Source organism: Apus apus, chromosome 24 (genome assembly GCF_020740795.1).
Source record: "Apus apus isolate bApuApu2 chromosome 24, bApuApu2.pri.cur, whole genome shotgun sequence".
NCBI lineage: Eukaryota > Metazoa > Chordata > Aves > Apodiformes > Apodidae > Apus > Apus apus.
The window spans coordinates 5,263,391-5,274,370 of record NC_067305.1 but is presented as its reverse complement, the minus strand read 5'-3'; the positions used below and the strand labels follow the sequence as shown (position 1 = coordinate 5,274,370).

The following is a 10,980-nucleotide window of genomic DNA, read 5'->3' as shown; positions in this document are numbered from 1 at the left end:
CCTGCCGCTCCCCCGCCCCCTCGCCCCCTGCAAAAAATAATAATCCAGGAACAAAGGAGGAAATTGGATCTTCTCCCCCGTGCGGCTCCCGGCCCCGCGGTGGGAGCCGGGTTTGTTTTGACGTCGGTGTCCAGTTGGTGAAGGCGTTTGATCTCCGGAGGAATTCCTCCTTCCCCTCGCGCTGCTCCGCTGCCTCCGCCGCACAAAAGGGCCCCCGGGAGCTGCCGGCGGGTTTCGTGCCGCCCCGACGCCCCCGGGAAGGGTCCGGCGCAGCGGAGGCGCCTGCGGGGCTTGGGGAGGTTTCCGGGCTTGGGGATCTGCTGTGGGGGGTGGGCGGCAGTGGGGCGTGTGGGGAGTGTGTGTGTGTGTCCCCTGCAGCCTTTGGTCTGGGGGATGATTGAGCAACCCTTGCCAAAACGTGCCGGGACAGCGCCGGGTGTGTGGCTGCAGAGGTGGGTGCCGGGACCACCAGCCCTGACCGGATTCCCGGCATCCCGGTTAGCACCACCCCGGGCTGGGGGCAGCCATTCCCTCTCCCGAAGCTGTGTGGGAGCTGCTGGCAGAGCCCCCCAGCCCCTGTTTGCCGTGGGGCTGAGGGTGCCGTGTCCCTGGGGCCGGGTCCCGCTGGCAAGGACAGACGTGGGCTGAGCTGCCGCCCGCGGTGGGGAGAAGAGACCCCCATGGCCGGGGCGTCCCAACCCTCCCGCAGCAGCCACGGGAGCGTGTGACCTTGCAGGGCCGAACCGCAGCCCTGCCAAAGGACAAAGGGGGGCTGGGCCCGGCTGTGCCGCGGCTCCTCGGGCAGGGCTGCCCCACGGCTGCCCCACAGCTGCCCCACGGCCAGCCCAGGGCCCACGGAGGCCCCATCAGTGAGTGCAGCAAACACGCCTACACCCAGTGCACACGCGTGTGCACAGGCCACGTGGCCCCACACACGGGGTGCACACGCGTGTGCAAGCAGCAGCGGGGGTCACAGAATGCACACGGGCTCTCACTCTCCCACAACCTCCCCATGGGCCACCTCCCCCCTCCCCCGCAATGCCACGATTTTGCCCCTGGCCCTGCCGAGAGAGGCTGAGGGAAACATGACCCCTGTCGCCCCCAGCCCACCCTTGCCCCCGGCCTCCCTTCCCACCGCCAGGGAGGGCCGCTCCCTGCCCTGCATTCCCGGGATATCAGATCCAGGACGCGCCCTCCCCGGGGGAGCAGGAATCACACGCGTTCCCTGCTCCCCTCGCCCGCAGCTTCTCCCCGCTGCCTCCAGCCCTGTGCCCCCCCGAAGCTGACACACGGCACCGCGCTGTGCTGACCTGCCCCGTGCCGTGCCGTGCCGTGCCAGCTCTGCACCCCGAGCTCTGGGCACACTCTGTCCTTGGCAGAGGCTCGGAGTGTGCCAGGGGGACAGGGAGCTGAGGCCACCTCAGCACGGGGACAGGGGGGGCAGGGAACCGAGGCCACCCCTCCCCACCGGTGCCCCTGGGAGGACCCGCTCTGGCCCCAGGGTCAGGGGGATGCGGCGGGGGGGTCCGTCCAGCCCGGGTGGGGGTGGGTCCCACCTGCCCTCCTGTCCCCCCCGCAGCCACCCCGGCCCTTTCATGCAGCTCTGGCGGAGCTTGACCCAGCACAAAGACCCCAGGAACCCATTTGAATCTGAAAAGGGATCTGAGAGCAGAGCCCTGACCTTCAACCTGCGGGTCAGCCCTGCCAGCCACCCCCACCGGCCCTGCCGGCCCCCCAGACCCCCCCACGAGCCGGGACAGGCTGAGCTGAGCCATGATTCCCACTGGAGCCTGGCATGAGGGGCACTGGCAGGGAGGGGGAATTAGCTGCATCTCTGCATCCCTGTAACCCACATCCCTGCATCCCTGCATCCTTGCCCTGCAACCCCACATCCCCACATCCCTGCAGCCCTGCATCCCCACATCCCTGCATCCCCACATCCCGGCAGCCCTGCCCTGCATCCCTCTCCCTGCCCTCTCCGTGCCCACAGCTCTCAATATCGATCCACAAAGCCTTGCCCTGCACTGCAGGATCTCTCTGGGGAGGCACAGGCCTCATTTCAGCCTATCTATAGCCCCGTGCCTCAGTTTCCCACCCCTCCCTCCCCCCCAGCATGGCTGTGCCCTGGGCTGCCCTACAGCTCCCTGTGTCCCCCTCACTGCAGCCCCACACTTCAGCTCTGACCATCCAACTGCCCTGCAGGGCTGGGCTCCAGGCTGCTGGATTTAGCCCCCCATGGAAGCCCCCAACACAGCCCTGCTGCTGAGACCCCCCCAAGGGTTACTGCTGCTCTCCCCTCCTGCATACACGTGGGGCCACAGCCACCCCGGCCACCCCTGTCACCTTTGATCCCATGTCAGGGATAACAAAATAGCTTCATCCGTGGCAGCAGATAGTGGGGGGCAGCAGGGGGGCGTCGGGGGGGCAGCCTTTTTTCCCACCTGTGATAAACAGAGCTGGGGGTCTGGCTGCCTGAGCACCCTCCCCCCCGAGCCCAAAGCCTCCCCCCACCCAACCCACGGCAGTGCTGGCTGAGCCACGAGCATCAGTGGTTTATTCTCCGTGGGGATACAGCCAGCGCCTCCCAGCGCGGGGCTCTGGGGGGTGCCGGGGGATGGGGCGTGTGTGGGGGGGGTGCCCCCCTAGATGCAGGTCTCTCCGCCGGCCGCTCCCTGCTCCAGGGCGTGCAGCCTGCGGGTCAGCGCCTGCGCCTGCCGGGCCTGCTGCCTGCGCAGGGCTCCTGCCTGCACCTCCAGCTGCCGCAGCTGCGCTGCCTGCTTGCGCCGGGCACGGCGGTACCTCAGGGCCTGTGCGCTGCGGGGGGCACGCTCAGCACCCCTCGGGGACACGCTCAGCACCCCCCCGGGAGACATACTCAGCTGCCCCTGGGGGCACGCTCAGCACCCCCCTGGGGAGGGACACAGGGCACCGTGGGGACTGGGCAGGCAAAGGGGGGGACACACACCATGCACTGGGGTTTTGGGGTGGGGGGGGGAGGGGGGAAGGGAGGGAGAGAGGGAGGGCTATGCTTTTGGGGTGTGCAGGATGAGAGCATGCACTGGGGATGTGCAAGATGGGATGGCGTTTTTTGGGTGTGCAAGCAGGGACCGCACTTCTGGGGTGTGCGGGAAGGACGGTGCGTCTGAGGGAAGCAGGGGGATGTGCAGGCAGGACGTGCAGGCAGGCACCACGTTTTTGGGGTGTGCAGGGACGGGGTGAGGGGCGGACACGACACACGGACGTTGCACCCACCTGTGGGCGTGGAAGACGCCAGCGACAAGGGTGACAAACAGCGCCTGCTGCGCGCGGCTGGTGGCACTGCTGTGCTCCAGGGACAGCACCAGGGCCTGCTCCTGCACCTGCAGCTCCTCCACCCTGGGGACACCAGCATGGCAGGCACCCGGCAGGGCTCCCGGGGCCGCGGCTGTGCCGGTGGGGGTTCTTACCGGGTCTGGGCACTGAGCAGCTCCTCCCGCATCCGCTCCGGGTCTGGAGGGTGCCAGGGAGCTGCTGCTCCCACCCGGCTGGTTTGGGTATCCTGCAGAGGTTGGGTGTGGGTCCCATCCGTGGGAAGACTGTGGTGGGGTCCCCGTGTGTGTGTGTGATCCTTACCTCCTCGCTGATGCTGGAGCTGCTGGGGGGGCTAGGGGGGCGGCCAGCCCCCCTGTCCCGCTCCCTCTCCAGGTGCTGGAGCACCAGGAGCAGTGCCACCTCCCGTGGCTCCTGCCCGGCCATCAGCACCTCCAGGACCTGCTTCTCCCTCCCTACCAGCTGCAGCTGCGTCTTCAGGTCGGCCATGGCCTCCTGGCAGGGAGAGGGAAACTGAGGCACTGCCCCAACCCACCATATATCACCCCCTGAGCTTTTCCCAGGACTCTGCTCAAAGCCTGGACCCCACCGAGAGCCCGGGAGGGACCCAGGCATTCGGACCCCCTTAACGCCACCCCTCCCCATCTCACCTTGAGCATCGCCAGGTTCTGCAGCAGCTCCGCTTTCTCCGGCCGCCTCCAGCCCCGCAGGAGAGCCCTGGCATCTCCCAGCGCCTGCTCAGCCCGGGCTCGGGCGTCCTGGCTGCCGGGGCTGCCGGTGGGTGCCGGGGCCTTCAGCAGAGACGCCTCCAGGGCCGCTTGCTCCTCCCGCAGCCGGCGGATGTGCTCCCGCAGGGCCCCCTCCTCCATCCCGCGGGGGGCCGGGGGGCTGCGGGGATGGGGACACGGGGCAGGTGGGCACGGAGCCACTCCGGGCCAGCTCAGCTCTGGCTTGGCATTGTGCCCCCACCCCCCCTCCTTGTCACCTCATACCTCTGCATCCTGGGGGAGCCGCTCTCCCCACTCTCCTGCTTTCCATCCAGCACCTCCGGGCCTGGGACCTGTGGCACCCTCGTTGCTGTGGGGCTGGATCCCCACCCGTGCACCGGGCTCTGTTCCCCTGTGGCTCCTGGGCAGGGCGTGGGCAACACTTGGGCAGGTGGGCCCCCCTCCAGTATGGACCCACAGGGGCTGTGCTAGGAACTGAGGTCCCCCTGCATCGTCCCAACATCCTCCTGATACCCCTTCAGTATCCCACTGCATCCCCCCCAGCATTCCCTGGACATCCCCCACCACCCTTTGTGCATCCCCCCAGCATCCTCCCCATAAACTCCCCAGTATCCCCCCAGCATTCTCTCCATTGACACCCCCCCCCCCGCCTTCCCCAGCCCCCCAGCCTGGCACTCACCACCTTCCTCCTCCCTGCCCAGCTTCGCCCTCACCAGGTCCAGGAGGGCAGCGTAGGCCCCCCCACAGCGCTCGCTGCAGGGAGAGGGGCTCAGTGTGCCACCCCAGGCTGTCCCCCCGTGTCCCCGTGCCTGTCCCCGTCCCCACCTGCAGCGCAGGGCCAGGCGCAGGGCGGTGCTGCGGGACTCGTGCTGGCTCAGCTCCATGCTCAGCCGCTCCCCCCGGCTCTTCCACTCCTGCAGCGCAGCCACCAGCTGCAGGTTCACCTCCCGCAGCCTCTCCAGGCACCTGGGCACCGCCGGCACCCGCCGGGGACATCCGTTAACCGGCTGCCGTGCCTCAGTTTCCCCACTGGCGGGGGCTTGGCAGCCCCTGTGGCGGGGGGGAAGGGGGCAGAAGGAGGGGTCTTACCCCTGCAGCTGTTGCACCCGCAGCTCCTGCTCCCGGCTGGCACCCCCCGATGGTTGGGGGGAGAGGGGGGCGTGGGGCTGAGCATCATCGCGGCACTGGGGCAGGTCCTGCAGAGGGGACAGGCAGAGCCCGGCGCCGCGACAGGGACCCCCCTGCCCCCCCCCCCGCCCGGCATGCCCCAGCCCCCCACTCACCTGGGGCGGTTGAGGCTCCTCCTGCCCCAGCGGGCTGCTGAGCCCTGGGGTGTCACCGCTGGAGCCTCCCGACTCCTCCAGCTTGGACAGAGTGTCCCGCAGGTCCTGGACCTGCACCGAGCACCAGGATGAACCCCGGGGGGATGCTCCGGTGGTACCCCAAGGGCTGCCCCCCCTTGGCCGTGCCCCACCTTCTGCTGCAGCCGGTCGCGCTCCCCCCGCAGCGCCCGCAGCGAGGCCAGGGCCCGGCTCAGCTCCTCGTCCCGCTGTCCCAGGGCCACCCGCAGCTCTGCGTTCCTGACCACCGCCGCCGCCACCATCGCCTGCTCCACTCCCTGCTCCGGTGTCCGGTCCAGCTCCTCCAGGCTCTGGAAATACGGAGCTGGTCAACCAGTGCCCATCCCCGTGGTGTCTGGGCTGCCCGGGGCGGTGGGGCTCACCTTGGCCGCCCGTGCCCACTCCCCTCCTGGCACAGGCTGTGCCGGTGCCCACCGGTGCCGGGAGAAGACGGCCCGTTCCAGGGAGCTCACGGCGTGTTGCAGGTCGGCAAAGAGGTCGGGGCGGGGCTCTGGGGAGAGGGAGCACGGCCGGGGTCAGGTCCCCGCCATGGCACCGTCTGGCACGGCACGGCACGGCACGGGGCACCCACCTTCCAGATTGCTGGCGGCATCAAGAGTGCCGCTGAGTGTGCCACCAAGTGTACTGTCGAGCATGCCACCGAGTCTGCCACCAAGTGTGCCGTTGAGTGTGCCACCGAGTGTGCCACCGAGTGTGCCAGCAAGGTGCTGTGGCTGCGGGCTGGCAGCAGGGAGGCTGCCGGTGCCCTCCCAGCCCTCCTCATCCTCCCTGTGGGGTGGTGAAGGCCACTGCTGGAGGGTGCTGGGTGGGGGCAGCCCCTGGTGCCCCCCAGGCACGTGCTGGTACCTGCCCACGTGGCGTTGTAGCTGCTCAGCTCGCGGGTCTGGCCGGGCCGCTGTCACCAGCTGCCTGGCAATGTGCTCCTCGTAGCACAGGATGGCCCTGGGGTCCCCTGCCATGTCCTCAGCATCCTCCTCATCCTCTTCCTTCTCCTCATCCGCCTCCTTCTCCTCATCCTCCTCACCTGGTGGGGACTGAGGGGGCTGCAGGGACCAGGGGACAGAGGGTCTGGCACCCGCTGGGATCTCCTGGGGTGGTCACAGAGGGGCCAACACCCACCGGGATTTGCCGGGGTGGGGATGGAGGAGTTTTGGCCACCAGTGCCTTGTCCTGCTCTCTGTAGGGGCCGGGCAGGACTCGGTGCCACCACACTGTCCCTCCCGGAGCCTGGCACCAGGGCCTGGGTGACTGTTGGCCAGCGGATGCCCACGAAGGGCAAGAGGACCCCCCCAGCCATGTGGCACCCACCCACCCCAGGGGACATCCCACTTGCCTTCTCCATGCCAGCTGCTCCTGCCCTCGCTGCCCTGCGCCAGCCGCTGCCTGGAGCTGGTCCCGGTTCCGTGGCCGTGGTTCCCAGCACGTCCCGGCACGTTCTGGCTGCTCCACCGGCCCCAGCCTTGGCCCTTTCCTGGTGTCCTTGTTCCTGCTGAGATTTCCTCTTCCTCGGCAGCTCCGGCACAGCCTCCCGTGCTTAACTGTTGCGCTGCCCTGTGCCCGCCTGGGCAGCCCAGCCGTCCCGGGGGGCTCAGCCCCCCAACATCTCCCCTCCCTTCTCTGCCCCACGGTTCCTCAGCCCCACACTGGACCCTCCCCACGGGCCCAGGCAGGAGGGGGCACCCGGGCTTTGCATCCCTGAGCATCCCCTGGAGTTTGGGGGGCAGGAAAGAGGTCACACCTGGGGGGTATGTGAGCACTTGGGGTGCGTGAAGACCTTGCACAGGGTGCGTGGGGGGGGGCGGGCAGGGCCAGGGGGAGCCAGCCCAGGGGTGCTGTGGGCAGTGCGTGGGTGTTAAGGTGCTGGAGGGCGGTGGTTGGGGTGCAAAGCAGTATTTGGGGTGCAAAGGGGCATTTGGGGGGCGGGGGGCGGGCAGTACGTGGGTGCTGCGGAGGGGGGGAGCTGGGATTGCTGGGACAGAGCACGGGTATTTGGGGTGCAGGGGGTGGTGCGTGGGTGCAGGGGGTGTGCAGGGATATTTGGGGTGCACGGGGGGTGTGCATGGCTGTAGGAGGATGTGCGTGGTTATTTGGGGTGCAGGAGGGTGCCCAGACATGATTTGGGGTGCAGGCGGGAGTTCATGGGTGAGAGGGGGGCGTGCACAGATATTTGGGGTGCTGGGGGGGGTTTGTGCATGGGTGCGGGGGGGGGAAGCGGGGACAGTGCATGAAAACTTGAGGCGCAGCAGGGCAGCCGTGGATACTTGGGGTGCAGGGGGCTGTATGTGGGTGCTCAGGGGTGGTGCATGGGGGCTTTGGGGGGCTGTGCAGGGGCAGTGAGGGGCGGGGTCCCCGGGAAACTACAAATCCCAGCAGCCCCCGCACGGCGCCGCTTCCGGGCCGGACCGGGCGGGGCTGGTGCGGGCGCGAGGGGGTGAGCGGAACCGGGGGTACCGGAGCGGAGGGGGGCACCGGGAGCATAGAGCGGGGAGGGGGCTTAGGGCAGGGAGTAGGTGGGGGAGGTGCGTGGGGTGCTTGAGCAGGGGGTGCGCAGAGCCTGGGGGGGGGGGTCCAGGGGGGCAGGTGAGCGGGGGGGGGGGGATGCGGGGCACAGAGTGCGTGTGGGGGTCCAGGGGGTGTGTGAGTTTGGGGGTGCATGGGGTGAGGGGGTGGTCCAGGGGGTCCGAGGGTGGGTAGGAGGGGGGGCGTGGGGCAGGGGGGGGGGCGTGAGCCGTGGGTGCACGGAGTGTGGGGGGGTGCTGGTTGCTGACCCCGCAGCCCCCAGCGCCGCCATGGAGCGCGGCTGCGGGATGGACACGTCGGAGCCGGGAAGCGCCGCCGAGGAGGAGGAGGAGAAGGCGCCGGAGCCGCGTCCCAGGACCCGCTCGAACCCCGAAGGGGCTGAGGACCGAGCGCTGAGCGCCCAGGCCAGCGTGGGCAACCGCAGCGAGGGGGAGGGCGAGGCGGCCAGTGCCGACGAGAGCCCCCAGGCCACGGCTGCCCCCGACGGCACCGCCTGGCCCGGCCCCGCGCCCCACGCCGAGGTCCAGGTCAAGACCCCGCGGGTGAACTGCCCCGAGAAGGTGGTGAGTGTCTGTGGGGAGGGGCTGGGGGCCCGGGGGGAAGGGTCTGGCACCGGGGTGAGGGGCTGTGGGGGTCTCAACCCTGGCGCTTTTTCCTCAGATCATCTGCCTGGACCTGGCGGAGGAGATGGCTCTGCCCAAACTGGAGTCCTTCAACGGGTGGGTGTCGGGCGGCTTGTCCCCCCCCCAAGACACCCAAGGAGCCTGGCTCTGCTGTCTCTGGCAGCTGGGGGCTCTCGGGGGGGGATGTTGGTGCCTGCTGAGCTCCCTCCCCCCACGGCAGGTCCAAGACCAACGCGCTGAACATCTCCCAGAAGATGATCGAGATGTTTGTGAGGACGAAGCACAAGATCGACAAGTGCCACGAGTTTGCGCTGGTGGTGGTGAACAACGATGCCACGTGGGTGAGCAGGGACCTGCCTGGGGGTGGGGACAGGGACAGGGATGGCCCCCTGCCCCCCTCACCACGGCTTCCCGCAGCTCTCGGGGTTCACCTCGGACCCCCGCGAGGTCTGCAGCTGCCTCTATGACCTGGAGACCGTCGTCTGCAAGTCGTTCAGTATCCACCACCTGTGGGGCTGGGACAGGGGGGCTGGGACTCCATGGGATCCCCTTTGGGTGCAAACAGGGTCCCCTTTGGGTGCAAACAGGGTCTCCTTGGGCACAGTTGGGGTCTCTTTGGGCGCAAATGGGGTCTTCTAGAAGTAAAGGGCAGGAGTGGGGGCCCTCTGGGGTTGTCCCCGGGGGTGGGCAGGGGTCTGTGTGCTAATGTCAGTCCTTACCTGGTGCTGCAGATCTGGAAGGACTCTTCAACCTGATGTGAGTATGGCTGGGGTGTGGGCACGGGTGGGCTGGGGGGCCCCGCCTGCCTCCCAGTTTTCCCCCTTGCCATAAAAACACCACAAGCCTTGAACCCAGACACCTCCCGGGCTGGGTGCTGCTTTCCCAGTCCCAGCCTGGAGCTGTCATTAGACCCTAATGAAGTTTTAATGAGGCTGGGAGGATCCCTGAGCCCCCTCTCCCCATCCTCCCGGTGCAGCCAGCAGAAGATCGAGCTGCCAGTGACAGAGAACGTGCAGACCATCCCACCACCCTACGTGGTCCGCACCATCCTGGTGTTCGGCCGCCCGGGCTGCCAGCCCCAGTTCTCCATGTCGGAGCACATGAAGGCAGGTGTCATGTCCCCCCAGACCCCTTTCCATGTGTGTGTCCCCCCTCCCCCAACCCCGGGCTCAGCTCCCTGGCTCTCTCCCAGCGCCATTCCCGGTGTTCTCCCACAGAAGATGCTCCACTGTCCCTACTTCTTCTTCGACGTGGTTTACATCCACAACGGGGCGGAGGAGAAGGAGGACGAGACGAGCTGGAAGGTAAATATGGACCTGGGGAGGGGGTGGGTGTCTGTCTCTCCAGCCTTCCCCATGCCGACCATGATGTCCCTCCCCAGGAGATGTATGCCTTCTTCAGCAGCCTGGACACCAAGGGCACCAACTACAAGTACGAGGTGGCGGTGGCGGGGCCGGCGCTGGAGCTGCACAACTGCATGGCCAAGCTGCTGGCCCACCCGCTGCAGCGGCCCTGCCAGCCCCACGCAGCCTACAGCCTGCTGGAGGGGGACGAGCCCCCCGAGGGGGAGGCCACGGTCTGAGCCTGGGGGCAGGGGTGGGGGGGACCCTACCAGTTGTCACCGGGGATGGGGGAAAGAAAAGTGACTTTTCTGGAGCGGTGTCGTTGCTGGTGCCGCGGCTCCTGCACCCGGGGTGGGAAGCTGGGGGAGTGTCGCCCCCACCCGGTTCTGTGTCCCACCCCCCCCCACCCCAATGGATGCACCCCCCACACCTGGCAGGGCTGGTGTGGGGACCCCAGGGTGGCCCCAGGGCCAGGAAAGCACTGGGGCTTGTGGGAGTAGCAGTGGGGAGGGGTGATGGGGGGTGCTGGGGCAGGTACTGGGAGGTGCTGGTGCAGATCACTGGGAAGCACTGGGTATGTCTGGTGCGGTTACTGGGAGCACTGGGCGGATCTAGTGCGGTTACTGGGAGCACTGGGTACGTCTGGTGCGGTTGCTGGGAGCACTGGGCGGATCTAGTGCGGTTACTGGGAGTACTGGGCGGATCTGGTGCGGTTGCTGGGAGCACTGGGCGATGCCGGGCTTGGCCACAGGGCGGCGCTGCCGTCACACCTGGCCGGGATGGGCGTGGCCTTCTCCTCCAGCGGCTCCTATTGGCCACCTCTCCAGCCAATGGGAGGGGCGGGATCGCTGCGCGCGTGGTTCGAACGGGCGGGGCTCAGCGCGCGTGCGCGGGGCGGCACGAGACGTAAGGGGGGCCCGGGGGGGGGGGGGCGGGTAACAAGGGGACACACGGACCTGGGGGGGGGGGCACAAGGACCTGGGGGGACACACAATGCACCGGGGGTCCTTGGGAGGAGGGGGTCGCACGGGCTCTGCAGCGGGGGGGGCAGTGCATGTGCTGCAACTCGGGGGGCCTTGGGGGGGGCTCGCTTAGC

The 10,980-nt window shown here is 68.6% G+C and overlaps 2 protein-coding genes across 4 annotated transcripts; one reads left to right on the top strand and one right to left on the bottom strand.

Annotated features, from left to right (window-relative positions):
• Positions 1–2,567: 2,567 nt before the first annotated feature.
• On the bottom strand, positions 2,568–6,852 carry LOC127393871 (uncharacterized). 2 transcript variants are annotated; one of them, XM_051639418.1, is made up of 15 exons: positions 6,732–6,852; positions 6,245–6,441; positions 5,970–6,166; positions 5,761–5,888; positions 5,512–5,688; positions 5,321–5,431; positions 5,127–5,233; positions 4,863–5,003; positions 4,717–4,790; positions 4,302–4,437; positions 3,960–4,197; positions 3,613–3,804; positions 3,447–3,538; positions 3,253–3,375; positions 2,568–2,814 (listed from the first exon to the last, which is right to left on the bottom strand). In XM_051639418.1, exons 1-15 carry the CDS (start codon positions 6,738–6,740, stop codon positions 2,643–2,645), a joined length of 2,094 nt encoding a protein of 697 aa, XP_051495378.1. In that variant the 5' UTR covers positions 6,741–6,852; the 3' UTR covers positions 2,568–2,642. The 2 variants fall into 2 exon arrangements, with proteins under 2 accessions (XP_051495378.1, XP_051495377.1); XM_051639417.1 differs by having other exon boundaries at positions 5,970–6,441.
• A 933-nt stretch (positions 6,853–7,785) lies between these two features.
• On the top strand, positions 7,786–10,124 carry BABAM1 (BRISC and BRCA1 A complex member 1). Of its 2 annotated transcripts, none has more exons than XM_051639503.1 (9): positions 7,786–7,829; positions 8,181–8,481; positions 8,579–8,637; positions 8,762–8,882; positions 8,959–9,037; positions 9,273–9,297; positions 9,518–9,647; positions 9,759–9,845; positions 9,923–10,124. In XM_051639503.1, the coding sequence occupies exons 2-9, from the start codon at positions 8,188–8,190 to the stop codon at positions 10,121–10,123; spliced, it is 996 nt and encodes a 331-aa protein (XP_051495463.1). In that variant the 5' UTR covers positions 7,786–7,829; positions 8,181–8,187; the 3' UTR covers position 10,124. The 2 variants fall into 2 exon arrangements, with proteins under 2 accessions (XP_051495463.1, XP_051495464.1); XM_051639504.1 differs by lacking the exon at positions 7,786–7,829 and adding an exon at positions 7,831–7,845.
• The last annotated feature ends 856 nt before the right edge of the window (positions 10,125–10,980 follow it).

Coding starts and splice junctions, on each gene's coding strand:
- LOC127393871 (XM_051639417.1), bottom strand. Junction 3,805..3,959: donor AGAACCTGGCGATGCTCAAG/GTGAGATGGGGA, acceptor TCTCCCTGCCAG/GAGGCCATGGCCGACCTGAA. Junction 3,539..3,612: donor GCTCCAGCATCAGCGAGGAG/GTAAGGATCACA, acceptor CAACCTCTGCAG/GATACCCAAACCAGCCGGGT.
- BABAM1 (XM_051639503.1), top strand. CDS start 8,188: ATGGAGCGCGGCTGCGGGATGGACACGTCGGAGCCGGGAAGCGCCGCC. Junction 8,482..8,578: donor TGAACTGCCCCGAGAAGGTG/GTGAGTGTCTGT, acceptor CTTTTTCCTCAG/ATCATCTGCCTGGACCTGGC. Junction 9,648..9,758: donor CCATGTCGGAGCACATGAAG/GCAGGTGTCATG, acceptor GTTCTCCCACAG/AAGATGCTCCACTGTCCCTA.